Source organism: Camelus ferus, chromosome 3, assembly GCF_009834535.1.
Source record: "Camelus ferus isolate YT-003-E chromosome 3, BCGSAC_Cfer_1.0, whole genome shotgun sequence".
NCBI classification, from domain to species: domain Eukaryota; kingdom Metazoa; phylum Chordata; class Mammalia; order Artiodactyla; family Camelidae; genus Camelus; species Camelus ferus.
Genome location: NC_045698.1, coordinates 109,507,306 through 109,528,212, shown reverse-complemented (window position 1 = coordinate 109,528,212; position 20,907 = coordinate 109,507,306). Strand labels below are relative to the sequence as shown.

At 37.1% G+C, this 20,907-nt stretch overlaps 1 protein-coding gene and 1 long non-coding RNA gene across 3 annotated transcripts in view; one reads left to right on the top strand and one right to left on the bottom strand.

Annotated features, from left to right (window-relative positions):
* MRPL22 (mitochondrial ribosomal protein L22) overlaps window positions 1-20,337 on the bottom strand; it is a 30,050-nt gene extending 9,713 nt beyond the window's left edge. Inside the window, exons 1-3 of one of the 2 annotated variants that reach the window (XM_006194872.3) lie at window positions 20,235-20,337; window positions 20,116-20,158; window positions 5,844-5,979 (exon numbers count right to left, since the gene is read on the bottom strand). In XM_006194872.3, the coding sequence (XP_006194934.1) occupies window positions 5,844-5,979; window positions 20,116-20,158; window positions 20,235-20,319 (264 nt within the window). In that variant the 5' untranslated portion in view covers window positions 20,320-20,337. The remainder of the gene's footprint in view (window positions 1-5,843; window positions 5,980-20,115; window positions 20,159-20,234) is intronic. The other variant, XM_014567864.2, reaches the window with a different exon arrangement.
* LOC116662790 lies at window positions 12,154-15,399 on the top strand. Its single transcript, XR_004318839.1, has 3 exons — window positions 12,154-12,415; window positions 15,086-15,091; window positions 15,390-15,399. It is a non-coding gene; the product is annotated as an uncharacterized LOC116662790 (long non-coding RNA).
* Window positions 20,338-20,907: the final 570 nt, after the last annotated feature.

Below are 20,907 nucleotides of genomic sequence, written 5' to 3'. Positions count from 1 at the left end.
ACTCAACAAAATCTTTTATATAGAAAACTTTCAACTCCTGGTTTGTCACAGTGGGGTATCTTTAAATCCGAATTGTACATGATTATCCTCAAATTGTTTTCTAATGTTTTCCCCCCTTTAACGGAGGCACTGGGGATTGAACCAGGACCTCATGCAAGCCAAGCATGCATTCTACCACTGAACTATACCCTCTACTCACTATCCTCAAATTTTGTAAAAAAGATACTGTAATCCTGACAAAACACTGAGAAAAAAGAAAGAACTGTTTACAAAAAAAGGGGAGAGTTATTCAATCATCCTCTTCAAAAACTAGAGCTTAACACATACTTTGGGCAGATACAATGACTAAGGGCACTTTCTAAAGATAAACTGAAGTCTCAGTAAATAAATCTACCACGGGAAATAAATAAAGTGGCAAGGTTAGAGGTCAGAAGGCCTGGTTAAATATCACTGCTATTAATTAACCTACATGGCAAAATTAAGTAAAGTTACATTACAATGTAACGTGTAAAACAGTTATTCAAGTGAGGTAAAAGTAAGTCTAAATTATGAAATGTCTAAACCAGTAACTTTTAAACAAGTTAATTTATTTTTAACTGCACATAATAACACAAGTAACAAAAAAAAAGTCATCTAACTAAAGCTCTAGAGTCTCATGGGATCCACATTAGTGACTCATAAGGATTACTCATTATCAGTATGTCAATTAATCCACAAATTAAAAACATGCCTCTTATAGAAATGACTGTTCAAATAGTTTTGATACAGTCTCAGGACGCTTTCAATTTATTTAACATAGCTTTCTTCAAAGATACCATAAAGTAAAACCCAATTTAACAAGTTTTGACTATTACAAAGAAAGCCTTTTCATTTCTCTCTGGCTCACTTTCTTCACCATGATGAAGCCACTTGTGAGATAAAGTCCACATATGAATTTACACTGTGGAAACTGGTGCTAGCTGAACTAGGAAGATAGTCTTAAAAATAACAGGACTAATCTAAATTGGTGACATTCATTTTAACTTACCGCTATCAGATTTACACAATGCTCCATTCACCATGATTTGTTTAACAGCATATTCTAAATGATGAAGATCAGAATGAGGTAGAGTGATAAACACTACCTGGCCCTCTTTTAAACAAGAGATAAAACTGGTTTTTTAAATGTCTGCAGCTAGCAGACTGGAACGCCTAGGGGCCGCTGCACATAATGGCACAGTGTATAAACTGTGTGGCTAAGTGAGCAAATTACTCCCTGCTAATAAACAAGGTATTTAAGAAGGGCATTAATATTTCAGTCATAACAGTCATGTATAACTGACACATCAGTATCAATTTACCAAATACTATTTAAAGTCAGAAAATGTTAATGTATTTTCCAAGTCTTAATTTGTCCCAAAAAAGGATTATTCCTTCAAACAAAAATCTGTGCAAAACAGAGAAATTGGGTTTCTCCAAAGTGCCTACATAAAATCAAACCAAATGTCTTCATACAGGCACTAAGGAGTATATAAGATGCAAAAAGGTTAACCAAAATGTTCCAGTAAATTACAGTATATAACAAATGATCCAATCAGCACTGTTCTTCATTTGCTACAGTTAAATAGATGATCTACTGCTAACTAAATGAATTTTGCTATTTGGGATGTAGCCTGAAGTATGTTTGTTTTAACATCCAAAAAGACTAGTACTACAAAATAAAAAATTTTGCTTTTAGATTCTAGACCTGACAGATACTGTTATGATTTCTTAGTTTCCAATTAATACCTAAGTCCAAGGAGCTCAAGACAGAAGAAAGCTCATTAATTACAGAAAATATTTTATTTATGATATTTGTAAAAAGGTGTAACTTTTTCTAAATTTTGGCTAATTACAAAAGGGAGTCAACACTTAACAGCACCAATTCTGGGACAAATCAAACTTCTAAGATCTTATGGCATAAAAAAGTATGAAAATTTAAGTTTATTTGTTTTCAGATGGCTTCACAGATGAATCCTACCAAACATTTAAAGAAGAGTTAACACTTATCCTGAAACTATTTCAAAAAATTGCTGAGGAAGGAACACTTCCAAACTCATTCTATGAAGCCATCTTCACTGTGATACCAAAATCAGATAAAGCTAACACAAAAAAGAAATTTACAGGCCAATATCACTTATGAATATAGATGCAAAAATTCTCAACAAAATACTAGCAAATGGACTCCAACAACACATTAAAAGGATCATACACCATGATCAAGTGGGATTTATCCTAGGCATGCAAAAATTTTTCAATATCAGCAAATAAATCAATGTGATAAACCACATTAACAAATTGAAGAATAAAAACCATATGATCATCAATAGATGTAGAAAAAGCTTTTGCTAAAATTCAACATTCGTTTATGATAAAACCTCTCTAGAAAGTGGGCACAGACAGAATATACCTCAACATAATAAAGCCATATATGACAAACCCACAGCTAACGTCCTACTTAATGGGTAAAAGCTGAAAGCATTTCCTTTAAGCAGGAGCAAGACAAGGATGTCCACTCTTGCCACTTTTATTCAACATACTTTGGGAAGTCCTAGCCATGGCAATCAGAGAAGAAAAAGAAATAAAAGGAATCCAAATTGGAAATGAAAAAGTAACTGTCACCGTTTGCAGATGGCATAATGCTGCACATAGAAAACTCTCAAGAAGCGACCAGAAAACTACTAGAATTCATCAACAAATTTAGTAAAGTTGCAGGATACAAAATTAATATACACAATTCAGCTGTATTTCTAACAATGAAATAGCAGAAAAAGAAATGAAGGAAACAATACCATTTACCACTGCACCGAAAAGAATAAGATACCTAGGAATAAATCCACCTGAGGAGGCCAAAGACCTGTTCTCTGAAAACTATAAGACAGTTATGAAAGAAACTGAAAACAAGGGGAGAGGGTATAGCTCAAGCGGTAGAGTGCATGCTTAGCATGCATGAGGTCCTGGGTTCAATCCCCAGGACCTCCCCTAAAAATACATAAACGTAATTACTTCTTCCCCCAAAATAAAAAAAAATTAAAAATAATAAATAAGAAACTGAAGACGACATAAACAAATGGAAAGATATACCATGTTCTTGGATTAGAAGAATCAATATTGTTAAAATGGCCATACTACCCCAAGGCAATATACCAATTCAATGCAATCCCTATCAAATCACCAATGGCAGTTTTTAAAGAGCTGGAACCAAAAAATGTTAAAATTTGTAGGGAAACACAAAATATAGTCAAATAGCCAAAACAATCTTGAAAAAAGAAAAATAGAGCTGGGGGAATTATGCTCCCTGACTTCAGGCTATACTACAAAGTTTACATTAATCAAAAGAGTACTGTACTGACACAAAAATAGACCACAGATCAATGGAACAGGAAAGAATGTCAGGAAATAAACTCACACACTAATGGTCAATTAATCTACAACAAAGGAGGTAAGAATATACAATAGAAAAAAGACAGTCTCTTCAATAAGTGGTGCTGGGAAAAGTGGACAGCTACCTGTAAGAGGTTGTAATTAGAACATTTCTAACACGATATACAAAAATAAACTCAAAATGGATTGAAGACAGATAATATAAAACTCCTAGAGGAAGACACAGGCAGAATACTCTCAGACATAAATCACAGCAATATATTTTTTTGAACCAGCTCCTGGAGTAATGGAAATAAAAGCAGAAACAAAACGGATCTAATTAAACTTAAAAGCTTCTGCACAGCTAAGGATACCATCAACAAAACGAAAAGACAACTTACAGAGTAGGAGAAAATATTTGTAAATAATGCAAGCGACAAGGGGCTAATTTCCAAAATATACAAACAGCTCATACAACTTAATATCAAAAAACAAGCAACCCAATCAAAAAATGGGCAGAAGACCTAAATAGACATCTCTCCAAAGAAGACATACAGATGGCCAACAAGCATGTGAAAAGATGCTCAACGTCACTAATTGTTAAGAGAAATGCAAATCAAATCTACAATGAGATATCACCTCACACCAGTCAGAATGGCCATCATTAAAAAGTCCACAAATGAAAAATGCTGGAGAAGGTATGGAGAAAAAGGAACCCTCCTATACTGTTGGTGGGAATGTAAATTGGTGCAGCCACAATGGAGGACAGCATGGAGGTTCCTTAAAAAACTAAAAATAGACTTACCATATGATCCAGCAATCCCACTCCTCGGCATATACCCACAGAAAAATATAATTCAAAAAGACACATCCACCCCATGTTCACAGCAGCACTATTTACAAAAGCCAAGACATGGAAACAACCCAAATGTCCATCAACAGATTACTGGATAAAGAAGATGTGATATATATATATACACACACACACATACACATATACATATATATATATAATGGAATACTACTCAGCCATAAAAATAAAATAAAATAATGCCATTTGCAGCAACATGGATGAACCTGGAGATTATCATTCTAAGCGAAGTAAGACAGACAGAGAAAGAAAAATGCCATATTATATTGCTTATATGTGGAATCTAAAAAAAGAACACAAAGGAACTTACCTACAAAACAGAAACAGACTCACAGACATAGAGAACAAACTCATGGTTACCCGGGGTAATACAGGAAGTGGGAGGGGACAAATTGGGAATTTGAAAATTGCACCTCTTGGGGAGTGATGGAAATGTTAGCTATCTTGATTGTGGTGGTGGTTTCATTGGTATATAAACATCTATCAAAATTCATCAAATTGTACATTTGAAATATGTGCAGTTTACTGTACAGTAACTGTACCACAATAAAGGTGTTAAGAAAAAATATTTGTTTAAACTATTAGAATCTCTTTTTCTTCTTAGTTTCCAAACACCTGGGAGATCTGTAAATTAAAAAATTAACTCCCTTAAATAAGAAAAAAAAGAAAAAAACCCCATAAAACTATGTTAATTCAGACTAATATCTAGACAGCAATTGAATTTTAATGAAATGCATGCCATCAAGTACATAGAAAACCTAGCAAATGACATTACTTAGATGATACTGTCTAGTAGCGTTAAATTCCAAAGGCCATTAAAAGATGTTTGCTGAACTGATTTATAATTAACCCAATCGTTCTATTTCTAAAGTACTTATCACGGTCTATTTTCTTAAGGATTCAAATGTTCCCATCCTGTTTATGCTATTATTACTTATTTAAACTTTTTAACCAATGTGTATGCATCCCAGAGAAAATTTACATTAGGCTAGAAATGAGTCTTTTATCTCAGACTAGAGCAATCTCTAGCAGTGTGGAGAACATAAAAGGATTCTGAGCAGCTAAAGATAAAACTCAAGAAGAAAAAAGATATCTCTGGAAGGAATCTAATGATTAAATTCAAACCTCAGCTTCAAATTTTTGTGAAATACAAAAGAAAAGAAAGAAAAATCCCACAACCAAGAGTGTCTATGTTAAAATATAAAATACTGAAAAACCATATATATGATTTAAATACTGGCCAATGGTTTAAAGCCACTCTTGTCAACTTCTCATGCTCCATTATCAAGAATCCATTATCAAGCCTCTGGGAGTCAAAAAAATCAAACTCAATCCCAAGCTATTAGCTTAGTTTTAGAGTTAAGGTCCCTATCCAGGAGGTTATGTCAAAGGCAAGCAAATAAGTCAAAGATGATCTTTTTAAACTACCAAAATGATAAATCTAGAACATTTTCTGTATCAATTAAAGGATCAAGTAAATTGCTATATAATTCTTTCTTTTTTCAACATGGAAAAATAAACCATTGCTTTATTGAGTGAGGGTAAGAGCACTTTATCAAAACCAAGGGATTATTTCTCCCCACAAACTTACAGCTGGTCTCCGAGGTTCTCCAGGCAATTGTGGAGGATAAACAATTTTATTCTTCTTCTCCCATTTTCGAGATATTTCAAGAGACGTACTTGTGTGGATATGTGATTGGGGTAAAATGTTGTGAGCTGAAAGAAACCTGTAAAACAATGGATACTCAGAATCTTTTCCAGAGCTTACTTATCTTTCTGAGCAACATGACCTCCGTTTTGATGGGAAACTATTTAAGGATCACAAGTGGAAACTTTCTACATGTATTCATTAACAGAGACCACTATTACATAAAAAACCACAAAGAGCTAGTTTCTTGAAGGCTAAGAAGAGTGAAAAGTTAGTAATTCACGTAAGTCAAATAATAAACAGGTATTAACCCAAGATCTCTTGCCCAAACTGGACAATAAAATTTAGTTTTTAGAGATTTTCCCACTATATATATATATATATACACACACACACACACTCACACATTTTTAATTGCGGTAAAGTTGATACATAATATTACATAAAATTTAAGTGTACAACATAGTGATTCATAATTTTTAAAGGTTACATTCCATTTGAGAGAGCCCAGAAATAAACCCACACACCTACAGTCAATTAATATTTGACAAAGGAGGCAAGAATGGACAATGGAGAAAAGACAGTCTCTTCAATAAGCGGTGCTGTGAAAGCTGGACAGCTGCATGTAAATCAATGAAATCAGAACACTCTCTTACACCATACACACAAAGAAAAACTCAAAATGGCTCAAAGACTTAAACATAAGACAGGACACCATAAATCTAGAAGAGAACATAGGCAAAACATTCTCTAACATAAATCTTTTTTTTTTTTTTTTTTGCCAGTGGGGAGGTAATTAGGTTTATTCATTTATTTATTTACTGGAGGGACTGGGGACTGAACCCAAGACCGCGTGCATGCTAAGCATGCACTCTACCACTGAGCTATACCCTCCCCTCTAATATAAATCTTAGCAATGTTTTCCTAGGTCAGTCTATGAATACAATAGAAATAAAAGCAAAAATTTCTTAATGGGACCAAATTAAACTTAAACGCTTTTGCACAGCAAAGGAACTATAAACAAAATGAAAAGACAACTCACGGATGGGAGAAAATATCTGCAAATGATGCAACTGACAACGGTTTAATTTCCAGAATATACAAACAGCTTGTACAACTCAGTAAAAAAAAAAGTGAACAACCCAATCGAAAAATGGGCAGAAGACCTACACAGATATTTTTCCAGTGAAGACATACAGATGGCCAACAGGCACAAGAAAAGATGCTTAATATCACTAATTATCAGAGAAATGAAAATCAAAACTACAATGAGGTATCACCTCAAACCAGTCAGAATGGCAATCGTTAAAAAGTCCACAAATAATAAATGCTGGAGAGGGTGTGGAGAAAAGAGAACCCTCTTACAATGTTGGTAGGAATGTAATCTGGTGCAGCCGCTATGGAAAACAGTATAGAGATTACTTTAAAAACCAAAAAAAAGAGTTACCATGTGACCCAGTAATCCTACTCCTGGGCATATATTAGAGAAAACTCTAACTCAAAAAGATGCATGCACTCCAATGATCACAGCAGCACTATTTACAGTAGCCAAGACATGGAGGCAACCTAAATGTCCATCAACACATGAATGGATAAAGAAGTTGTAGTAGCAGGGGATGGTATAGATCAGTGGTAGAGTACATGCCTAACATGCACAAGGTCCTGGGTTCAATCCCCAGCACCTCCATTAAAAAAATAATAATAATTAGATAAACCTAATAACCTCCACCTCCCCCCCCCACAAAAGAAGTTGTAGTATATATACACAATGGACTACTACTCAGCCATAAAAAATGAAATGCCTTTTGCAGCAACATGGATGGACCTGGAGATCATCATACTAAATAAAGTATGTCAGAAAGAGAAAGGCACAATATGATATTACTTATATATGGAATCTAAAAAAAAGACACAAAGGAACTTATTTATAAAACAGAAAGAGACTCACAGACATAGAAAACAAACTTATAATTACCAAAGGGGAAGAAGGAAAGGGATAAATTAGGAGTTTGGGATTTGCAAATACAAACTACTGTATATAAAATAAACTAGGTCCTACTGTATAGACAGGGAACTATTTTCAATATTCTGTAATAACCTAAAATGAAAAAGAATACATATGTATAAATGTATAATTGAATCACTATGCTGCCCACCAGAAACTAATGCAACAATGTAAATCAACTATACTTCAACTAAAAATTTTAAAAAATGAAAACAAAAATAAAAAAACGAAAAAAACAACTACTTCCCCCCACTGCCTTAGTACTTTGTTCTTGCCACTCATGTAGCAATGAGTTGGACTACTCCTTTACTATAGTTAGTTGGGTGTAGAAAAATGAGTTCCCGTAGTAAGTATATAGATTTCAGCACCTTGAGGGCAAGTATGGCATCCTATGGTACTCGAGCACCAAGGACAGTATTTGGTACATAGATACCGAGTAAATATTTAACCCAGACTTAAATATTCGAAGTTGTTGTATACTGGCAGATTCTCACACAATATATGCAACTAGCTTATATACTTGGCAAAGCCTTTGTTTTTAATCCTCAAATCATTCAGGCTAAAGAATTTTAAAAATCTTTTCTTCTTCTAGTGGCTCATTTCTCCTACTCTACACCTCAAGCTCACTGATGAATGCCATCAAAATACCTGACAAAATCCTTTGCCATCCACATTTAGGTTCCACTATTCTAACTGAAAAGCACAAAACTAGAATACATGATATTAGAGGGCAGAATTTCCTAATAAAACCATAAGCCAGGTGATGAGGGCAGAGACTATGGAGTCAAATAGACCTGGTCTAAATCCTAACTCTAATACTAGGTGAACAGCCTTGGGGAAGTCACATAACTTTCTAGATCTGTTTTGTCATCAGTAAATGGAGCAATAATAATTACCTCATAGGCTTTCTCAGAAGCTCAAATGAGATATTGTAAGTTAAATACTTAATCTGACACATATTATGGCTCAATAAATTTTAGAATGAGAAGAACAACACCTACTTTATTCTGTTAGTGGTGGATAAATAATTACTGTACACCACCCTACAGAACCTAGCACATGATAAACACTGATAGCTAGTATTAATTTTAAACAGGACTTCTGAGCAGTTCATCTTTCCTGTTGTCCAAAAATAAACACTGTGAACTGTAAACTTCATATTACACAATTTTAAACCATCTCATGTTTATAATCATGATCATTTGTTTCTATGAAGTTGTACTTTGTTGATGCACTAAGTTTGTCAACTCCTGGAACCTCAGTTTCTTTATCTATGAGAAAGGGAATTTGAGTACTTCATCTCCAGGGTCTCTCAGAACCTTAATCCTATATCTAATTTCAAGGTTGACAACATGATTACAGAAATAAGAATGCCTTGGCTTTTATTTAATTCTTCTTCAATGAAACCACTACTATACTGAACAGTCTGAAAGACTGCTTGAGGGTGAGGTCGATGCTTTCTGTATCCCCCATTTCTAACACAGTGTCTTACACTCCTCAAATCCTCAATACACATTCAGTGAATTAAATACAATGCTTAATAAATTAAATACATTATGACTGAATAATGATAAAGCTTTCTGAATACTTGTAATTCTTTCAGGGCTCAAATGCTTCATAAAATGTATTATCAAGCAAATACTAAACAACTGTAATCTAGTTAAATTAAAATATCATTCCAAATGAGGTACTTAATTCAGACCTGTATTGAAGCAAAAAGTTTTGAGGTGCCCTCTCCTGGCCAACTGTGGGAATAACACTGAATTAAAGCAGGAACCGATCCTAAGGTCCAATTGAAAATAGAACTAATTCAAAACTTAAGGCTTTTATGAGAACTTTTTATGTAAGAAAGCCCATGAAGAGTCACTAGAGAAAACAAATTCAAGAAAAGGAATCTGGCAGAATTAACCTATGATAGCATGGGTTATTGCTAGGATCCATTTCCTTCTGTAAAACTATTTTCTAACAAATATTAAATTTTAAGTCTGCCTAGAACTCTAGCTTACTGTTAGCATTCTAAAGAATGAAAATAAGTTAAAATCTTTAAAAAAAAAAACAGCAAGTAAACAAAAACAAAAACACTGAAAAGCAACAAGGATCAACTTTTATCATTTTGAAATTCAAGTATCACTACTGATATTTACTTCCTTCCATTTACTAGAAAACCCAAACCCCTTTAGCTTCTATCACTGTAAACTAAGTGAAGGAAGGCAGGCATGAACCAACACTCCAGAGTGCTTGTACACAACACATACACACAGGTACCCAGAGTACAGTGAGACTGCCAGAGCTCAAGAAGAAAGTAGACGGTATTCTGGAATTAGCACATGAATTCTTTCTCTCATTATTCTGCTGTTTACTATCTACCAATACTTGAGGATTAAGTTTAAGTACCACTTTTCAAATCCTGCCCATACTCATTAGGCACTAAAGAGAAGCAAATACAAGCCAAATTTTAGGATTAAGAGTTAACTCAGTGCCTAAGGCAGAGTATCTGAAACTTTCTAAAGTTAAAATCTGATAGAATACTTCCTCTTTGTTACTCAAAGTTCATTATGAAATTTAGTACAAGGTATACCCAAATCCCAAGTGAAGATAATACTGGCCTCAGGCTCAATCTTAAGAAAATCATGTTCTTAGATGCATCAAGGTAAAAAAATTCTTTGTTCCATATTTACTTCCGACAACATTAAATTAATCCCACACTTGAGACTGAATAAAAGAACATCCTCCCTCTTGCCTCAATTAAAATCTAAAATAAAAGGCTGAAGTGATGTGTACAGTCTCATAACGCAATATAGTTTTACTTTGCAAAAGTCAAGGACAATCCAACAAGGAAACAAAACTTTAGCAAACAAAAAAAGTGAAATCCCAGCAACTTTGGGCCACGATAAGCTCAGAGTTTTTCAATCTCTGCACTACTGACATTTTAGGCAGGTCATTTCTTGTTGTAAGGTTTGTCCTGTGCCTTCCTCATAGGATGTTTGGTAGTGTCCCCCACCTCTACCCACTAGGTGCCAGTAGCACCTCCTGCCTGAGTTGTAACAACCAAAAATGTCTCCAGACATTGCCAAATGTCACCTGGGGCAAGGTATACGGCAAAATTACTCCCAACTGGAAGTCACTATTAACTAAAGTAGCAGCTAAAAAAATTGAAAACAAAAAACAGCTAATTTTTGCAGACTACTGAGCATGACCTCTCTGTTCCAAAAGGCTGCTGTTACCATGCTATACACATGTGGATGGTTAATAAGCCAGATTTTCTCACTCCGTAAATCAAAGATGACTAAATGCCTAAATTTTACATTCTTATTCATAAACCCCAAGCGGGCCTTTAAGGCTGCCTGGCAGTCCTAATATATTTCCCTAGTCCATTTATTCTCCTAGCCTGTGCAGACAAACTTCGTATCTCTTCTTGCTACTCACAGCCCCCATATCTCCTCCGTCATCCTCAATCTCAGCTGACAATCACGCCTACTCACTGAGAAAATTGAAGAAACAGAAGAGAAATTCCACAAGCTCCCACCACCTAATCTATATACCTGCATTCATGTTCATAAATATTTACTACCTTCTCTTGTTACTATGCCTGCACCGTCTATGCCCTAGCTTGGACCAATCCCATCCCTTGCTCCCTAGATCCAATTCCTTCCCACCTACTCAAGGGGACTGCTCCAGCAATTCTTTCTTCCCCCTTTTAAATCATCCATTTTTTTGTTCTCTATTGGACTGCTCCCATTAGCAAACAAATATACTCTAATACCTCCCAACTTAAACCGTCCCCTGACCAAATTCCTCTAGCTACTGCTGAACTCCTTGAATGAGTTACCTAAACTCCCTATGCCTAATTCTAGCCCCACCCCCATTCATCCTTCACCCTCTCCAGTCAGGCTCTTTTGCGTACATCACTCCACCAAAACTCCTTTATCAAGGTCACCAAGATATCTGTGCTGTAAAATCCAATGGTGAACTCTCAGTCCTCATCTGAGAATGATCTAAATATCTCTGGCAAAAGGGGTCTGACCACCCAACAATTCCAATGCTGGGAGAGGTTCCTCACACCACCAACAAGCAACGCTCCAACACCAGCTAGGTGTCCTACAATTGAACTCAATTCTAACACTACCTACCTAGAGACAGCATCAGATTCCACGAGTTAATGGCCCAGTCGCACAAGACCACCCTCCAATTCAGACGCCAACGGCAAGCCCAAGTTGTTACCTGTGCTTCAGAACTACTGGCTATAAATCAAGAGGTTCTCATGACCCCCTCCTAGGGTTTAATTAACTTGCTAGAGCAGGCCATAGAACTCGGGAAACCTATTTATGCACTAGATTACCAATTTATTAAAAAAGATATTAAAAGATATGAATCAGCAGCAAGAAGAGACACACAGGGCAAGGTCCCGAACATAGGCTTCTGTCCTCTTGAAACCTGGGGCCCAGCACAGTGGCACACTGAAATGTAGTGGTTCCCCAACTCAGAAGCTCTCCAAACCCTCTCCTTTTGGGTCTTCAGGGAGGCTTCATTACATAGGCATAATTAACTCACTCACTGGCCATTGGTGACTGATTCAACCTCCAGCCCTTCTCCCCTCCGTGGAAAAGTTCCACCCCTCTATTCATGGTTGGTTCCCCTGGCAACCAGTCCCTAATCTTAGCCGCTTCCCAAAAGTCACCTAATTAACAAAAGCCCCGTTGTGGTGGAAAGCGGCTTGTTAAGAATAACAAGACAGCTATTTCACTTTTATGGCTCCGAATCCATTTCAGGAACTGAGGACAAGAGACCAAATATGACAAAAGATGCTCCCATTACCTTTATGGCTCAGGAAATTCCAAGGGTTTTGGGAGCTGTGAGCCAGAATCACAAAGACTAAATATATATGAGAAATATTCTCATAAATCACAATATCACATCTGGTCACGTGCTCTTCCTTGAAACACTTTCTTTATTTGGGTTCTAGGACACCACACACTCTGGGTTTTCCTCTCTACATACATCTCCAGTCTCCTTCTGTCCTCCTACCTGGATCTGTGAATGTTGGCTGTCGCAGTAGGAATCAATCCTTGGACTCCTGTGCTTTCTATCTATACTCACACTCATGGTGAAGTCAACCACTCTCCTGGCTTTAAACACTGTTCATACACTGATGACTACCAAATTCACATGCCTCCTCTGAACTCCAAACCCAAAAATCCAATTGCCTCCTCACTTCTCCACTGTTATGTTACTGGATCTCCCAAACTTCACAAGCCCCAAACTGAGCTCCTGACATTCTCCCCAAAAACTGCTCCTCTGGAAGTCTTCCTATCTCAGTCAACAGTAACTCCATCCTTCAGTTGCTCAGGTCATAAACCCTGATATCACCCTTCTTTCTCACACCCCATATCCAATCCATCAATAAGAACTGTCAGCTGTCACTGATATACTGCCAAAACCCAACCACTTACCCACCTTCAAAGCCACCTAATTCAAGCCACCAAAATCTCTAACCAGAAATATCCAATGGTCTTTGCTTCTATCCTGTTCTCCATCCCCGCTCTGGTCTAGTCTCAGCACAGAAAGAACCACTCAGACAAAAGTCAGATCACAGCACTCCTACACACAAAATCCAGCTATGCTTTCCCATCTCACTCAGAATAAAAATCAAAGCACTTACAATGACCCACAAAGCTCTACATGAGCTCCTAGTCCTTTTTCTGATCTCATCTCCTACTACCACCTCCGTCCTCTCACTCCCTGCTTTCAACCATACAAGGTATGTTCCTTCCTCGGGACTCTGCACTCATGGTCCATCTGACAAGAATGCAGTCGCTCAGATGCTGGCCTAGTTTGACAGCACGCTCCCTTATTTCCTTCAAATCTTTACCCAAATGCTATCTTCTTTGTGAGGCCTTTCCTATCCAAAACTGCAACCTCCCTCTCACGTACACGTACTTCCTATTTCCATTCTCTGCTTTCATTTTCCTCCTAAGCAGTTGTCACTATCTAACACACTCTGTATTTTACTTATTTTGCCTATTATTTGCCTCACCAGAGTGTACTCGCCATGAGGAGAGGGATTATTATGTTTGTTGTTCACTACAAAATTCCCGGTGTTAGAACAGTACCTGGCACAAAGAAGGCACTAAATACGTATTTGTAGAATGAATTCAAAAATACAGAGAACAGCCAGGTAATATAAACATGGTAAGAGAGCTGGGTATAAATAAGTAGGCAAAACTATAACATCTGGTTAGAAAATGAGGAAAACTGAAGAATATATGGCCCATCTAAACAGTGGTACACTCTTCTGCTCTAGAAAATTGTTGCCATGCCTTGCAGTGCATAACAGAATCTAGAAACCTAGGTTTTGATGAGAAGGCCACCAGTTTTTAAATGTTGATTTAAAAGGAAGTTTTTAAATACTGTATAACCCAAGCAAAACACACCTTTTGGCTTAACTTATCAAATAGATCTCCAATCTGTAACCTCCTAGGGTAAGCTACCAGAGCCCCAAAACAACTACTTAAAGAAGTCTCATTCTTCCCTGCCCCCATGTTATTCTTCTTTTTCATGACATAGCGCATGTATGTGCATGTATATACATATATAAATATCTGCATGTTTATATATTTGGGGGTGTTTGGCCTACTATAGAGAGGGATGAGAACAAATAAAAAACAAAGTCACAATTCTCAGAACAATTTTTAACAAAGAATTTGAGAATAAATCAAAAAGTTTATAAATATATTCTCGATCAACTTCCTACTTCACAGACTTAACATCTTCCCTCAGAGAAGCTAGTGTGAGCCCCTGACGTCAATAATCAATTGAAAATAAAGCATTAACCCTTTCAGATCACTATGGTATCATTCATAGTAATAACAGTCATATTCTAATGAGTAACTCATTGCATGGGCAAACAGAGCTTCTGAAGGCCTTATTTTAACTTAAGGAATAATTAGAATTAAGAAAAATAAAAAAATAGAATAAATAAATGAATTTGGATAATCAGCACAAGCTACTCTATTACATAACGGTAGAAATCTGTACCCATGCTAAATTTGCCATTAGGATTCCTTCTTGGTACTAGAGCGGAAAAAAAATCTCAATTCCTGGCAATATTTGAGACTACAACTTGCCATCTGTCAGGTTGACTTATACTTTACCAACTTATACCTACTGACCAACTAATAAGGATAGGGTACTCTGGTGTCTTTTTCCTGACACCACTTCTGACACCAATGAGTAGGGGGTTTTCTATACCAACAATCAATTCTCTAACACTAACTCGGTATCCAACAATTGAATTCAATTCTAACCATCTACCTGAAGGTTAGCTTCAGATCCCATAAGTTAAAGGGTGCAGTCCCACAAGACTGCCCCCGCTTCAGAAGCCAGACACAAAAGGGGTGTCAAGATTACCCACATTTATGCCTGGCTGACTACAGATCTAGCTCTCATGGTCCCCACCCCCAACCCCAAGTTCAATAATTTGCTAGAAGAGCTCACAGACCTCAAGGAAATACTTTTCCTATGTTTATTATAAAGGATTCAACTCAGGAACAGCCAAATGGAAGTGATGCATAGGACAAGGCATGGTGGGGAGGGCACAGAGCGTCTATGCCCTTTCCAGGCACACCACCTTCCAAACACATCAATGTGTTCACCAGCCCAGAAGCTCTCAGAACCTTGTAACTTGCTCCAGTTTTTGTAACCTGATTCCCAGCTCTTTTCCAACCTCTTTGTTCCAAAAGGGGCTCATTATGATCAACAAAAGACACTCCTATCACTCAGAAAATTCCAATGATTTTAGGAGCTCTGTGCCAGGAACCAAAGACAAAGACCAAATATATTTCTTATTATACTACAGATACTATACTAGGTGATGAGAAGGCAAAGAAACATAAAACGTATTTCTAGCCCTCGGGTGATTTGAAATTCAGAGAGAGAATTAACCATAAATGTGTCACAGGCATTAGAATGTCAGAAGTAACAGGAGGGCTATAGTAACTGGGATGGCTTTAAGGAGCTGGAACTTGAGCTGCATGTTGAAGAAAGTGCAGGCTTCCACATTCAGAAACCTGGTAAAAGAGCACTCCAGGCTGCAGACACAGCAGAAGTAACAGTGTGATTCACAGGGCATCTTGCTGAAATAAAGATTTGAAGATGAGGTACAAGACGTCTTGTGAGGGAGACTGCAGTGGACTGAATGGTGGCCTCAAAGATATGTTCACATCCTCTTCCCCAGAACCTGTGAATAATACCTTCTACAGCAAAGGAGGTAATTAAGTTAGGGATGCTGAGATAAGGAGCTTATCCTGGATTACCTTGTTCAGTCCTAAATGTAATCCCATGTATTTTAATGAGAGAGATGCAGACAAAGTTTTGAAGCAGACAAACGGAGGGAACTGTAAGGTGAAGACAAGCCAGAAGTTGGAAGAGGCAAGGAATAGATTCTCCCCTACAGCTTCCAGAGAGAATGGGCCTGCTGATTTTGGACTTCTGGCCTCCAGAAATACAAGAGGATAAATTTCCATTGTTTTAAGCCACCCAATTTGAGGTAATTTGTTATAGCAGCCTTAAGAAATTAATACAGAAACTTTTCAGATACAAACCAGATCAACCAGATACAAACTCTAATGCAAAGAGGAGTCTTGAGAGTCCTTTGAAAGGAATAAAATGTCACATAAACAAGAGACTCACTAAATGGACATAAATATTATGGAACTGAAAATGTCCATCTATAAGGTCTCCTCATTTTAGGAAATGGCCATTTTAGGGCTTACTGACAAGCTACAACTAATAGTCAATTTTTCTTTTTCAAAAGTAAATGTCAGTATATACTGGATTTCTATCTAAATTTATTTAACTAAAACATTAAAATAAAAGATCACTAAACTGTACCATTTTGATCATGGTGTGTAGTTCTTGCAGACTGTCTTTACTTTTAGGAAACATAGTTTGAAGTGATTAGGAATAAAGTACCATAATGTGTACAACTCACTTTCAAATGACTCAGGGGAAAAAAGCGTGTATATTTATAGAAACAGTTAAAGTCATGTTATCAACTGATGAGTCCAGATGAAGGATTCTTTCAATTCTCCTGTAGGATTGAAATTTTCAAAATAAATCGAGGGAAGTGTTTCACCCATTAACACAAAGGGCACTGCCTGACATATTTTCCAACATACTTTACACCATTAATCATTATTGTGTAGTTATGTTTTTTATTATTATTATTATGTGTATTATTACTTATGTTTAGTTATGCTGTCCCAGTGCAAAGTTTTCTAGATTAAGGATTATGAAATTACAAGCCAAACTATGAATGTCATATGCATTTTTTCTGGGAACACGTTTTGTGATCTTTGTCACAATTTCAAAGGGGTCTGTGAGACAAATTTAAAAACCACTGTCCTAAAACAACCTCTAAGACTTAATTAAAGGAGTACAAATCAATGTGGTTATCAAATCTGGTCATGGCAATCAGAACACTGAAAGCATAAATGCATAAAAACCAGAGATAATTTCTACCCTTTACTTTGGAAAAGTCCCTTAAGAGTGACTCAATTAAATAAAAAAGTAACCTAACGTATGTTTCAGTTTACCTTCCTGCGAATCGTCCTATAAAAGTAGGGCTGACAGATGAAATACGTAATCTCATCTAGGGGTGCTGAGTAGCTACTGACTGGTTTCAGCATAAAATGACTCCTCTCAAAAAACTTCATGGCAGTAGCATCTCCATCACCACACCTCCACAGTGCCAGGCACTATAATAGACATTTTATGTACTAGTCTCTTAATTCTCACAATCACCCTTGAAGTTGAATATTATTAAATATCATTTCTTGAGGTGAGGAAACTGGGCCTCAGAGAAGTTAAGCAAATGGCCTAAGGCCACACACAACACATGACCCTGACAGGGACCTAAAGTCCAGCTCTGTCACCTGCAGCCCAATGTTTATTCAAATATATCACACTGCTGTCATCATTTTTCCACCAAACTGCTGATTCATGACATTTCCAACTTGGCTTTCTTGTGGAGAATTTTAAATTATGTACAGCTTAGTAACTAGTGCTGTCAAACTTTTACACTGGCCCTTCTATTTCTAAACCACTAAAATGTACTCTTCACTCTTTAAACTAAAACTTCAATATCAGCTCTTTCAGACTCGCCCAACAGGGCTCATCACTATTTTCCTGTGATGTGAGAGAGCACGACTTACAGCCAGAGAATTTTCTGTTTAGATCCTAGATTTACGATGTCCTTGCTGTGTAACCCTCAGTAAGTCACAGAACTTCCCAAATGCATGCGTAAGTAGAACGGGAGACTTGAAATTCAAAGGTTGGAAATAGTCAGTCTACTACCAAATACAGCCTGCAGAAAAGTTTTATTCGGTCGGCACCACTGTTTCTTAATCCAATTCAATGCTTTTAGATGAGGAATGCATGCTACTGACAGCCAACGGTCCTACCATTCTCTCTTATTTTACAAAGACCACTTCTAGTTAGTTCATTTCTATTATCTGTGTGGTATCTGTATGCAGTTAGGTATCCAGTCATTAAATCAGATGACCTCTAAGATCTTACACAGTTATCATGAGCATTATTTTCACCTATTGTACTTCGTTTTCATATGGTCATTTCCCCACTAGGAAGTCCAGAACAGGGTTTCATAAAATTATGTAACTTCGAAGCTAGAAAAAGCCTTAGAGTTTATCTAGCAAAATCCAACCCTCTTGTATTACACAGATGAAAAGGCTGAAGCCAAACTGCTTCAGCTACTTGCTCAGAGCTTCCCAATACATGTCAGTGCTGGACACTTTAAATCAACCAAAATTAACAAAATATTCCAATGGGCAAGACCGTATGCTGGAGCTACAAAGAGAAGCAAGAACTGTTCCTAACTGTCCAGGAGATATAAGATAGCAGACACCTACCTATACATGAAGCCGTTATTTAAAGAACACATATTAAAAGGAAGGAAAAATTAATTTCTTTCATTTTTAGTGAGATCTGAGAAAAATCTCATGAAGTTAAAACAGTTAAACAGGGGTTTGAATAATGAAGACTGCTGTTAATGACATAAAGTGAGGACAGAGAAAAAGCCAAGAAACAAGTAAAGGCACAGCACTCTCAGAAAAAGTAAGTACATCAGCAAGGCCACGGGTGAACTGATAGAAGACAATCTAACATAGCAAAGTGAAGACAAATCCTAAGTGCCAGTACTTTCAATTTTATTCTTTAGCCCACATTTTCATCTCCCAAGCCAGGAATCTAAGACAAGGCTAAATATAATGGAAACTCAGTAATAATTCATAATGATAAAAACATTGAAGGCAGTTAAGATTTAAGGTGGGATTAGTATATGCCATGCACTGCGCAAAACACTTCACATACATTATCTCATTTAATCCTCATTACAAATCTATAAGGTAGGTATTAATATTCCTCTCATATCAGGAAAGAGAACTGAAGGTTAGAAAAAATAAGTAACTTTTCCAAAATCACAGTCTGTCTCCAAAACCTACGAACTAAACCTCAATTAAGTTTAACAAATGCACCGAGTAGAAAATTTACAATCATATTATCAATCTCCAAATACGAACAGCTGTACTACAGAAGAGGCCCAATGAGAAGGAGGCAGAGAAAACTTCTTGCCAGTATTGACTCAAATGCATTCCTAAACCGTAAAGAACGTTTTTGTCCTAAGGTCAAAGAATACTGTAAAACTTCCAAACTTCCTATAAATAGAAACCTCGGGCAACTCATTTTACTTTGGGGACTTCAATTTCCTTGTGTGAAAAAAAGGAGTACAGCAGTACCTACTCTACGTAGAATGTTGCGTGTGAAGATTTTAACACAACGTCAGGTTCAGTGTAAACCGCAGTTGTCCACAACACTCCCTGCTCATGTAAGCAAGTTAACTAGAGAGGGAGCCTGAAAAGTACAATCCCAACATGGTTGGGAGAGTCTAATCTTATCAGAAAGAACAGAAAAGACTGTTGGGAAAACATATTTACAATGTTGCTCGGTCACAGGTAAACCTGAGCCCTGCAGGTATATGCAATACGGCGGCGAAAAAACGAAGTGCAAAGTGGACTCTGGCTGTCTGGTTCGCTAGCCTCAGAGCCTAAAGCAGAGCCTGACACCCAGACTCTCAGAAATGGACTGGCACATAAGGGAGCCTTGGACCCTTTCGCAACTCCAAGACGAGAGACTTACCCCAACGCCAGCTTCCCCCTCAGATTCTGCAACCATAACGCACCTGCAACATCAACGCAAGCCGTCAATTCAGACTCTCACCTCCACTCCCTTCTTCCATCCCTTAAAGAAACCCTTACCTGAACGTTCCAGTATTGCCGCCGCCATCTTCTCCCACCCTCTACGGAATCCTCCGAGGTCAGACGCCGACTGGGCAATACGCATGCGCAATTCTCGGGTTTTTCTCCACCACCACCCCTTTTCTCATCGCGAGACCGAGCGGCACCTACTCCCCAGGTGTCGTCATGAAGATTGTAAGCACGCTGCTGGCGCTTCCAGCATGGTCCCGCCAGCCTGGCTTCGAATGAATGAATTAATAAACGCCCTAAATTAGCGAGTTTCCGGAGATTCATGGGGATCCAGAAAAACTGTGACGCCTCACCTCACAAATGACCTGGAAGGATTATGAAAACAGAGATCGTGAACAAGCTAACTAACGGGTGGGCTTCAGTTTTCTTGTCAGTAAAACAGTCTGAAATAAGTATTCTATGGCATAGGCTTGTAAAGATCACTAGAGATAAATGAAAGCTCTTCTAAAGAGCAAACATACAAACTACTATTTATAAAAATAAATAAGCTACAAGGATATATTGTACAGTTCAGGGAATATGGCCAATATTTCATAATAACTTTAAATGGAGTATAATCTACAAAAATTTTGAATCAATATGTTGTACACCTGAAACTCATATAATACTGTTACTCAACTATACTTCAATAAATAAAAATAAAAAACAAACAGTTCAAATACAA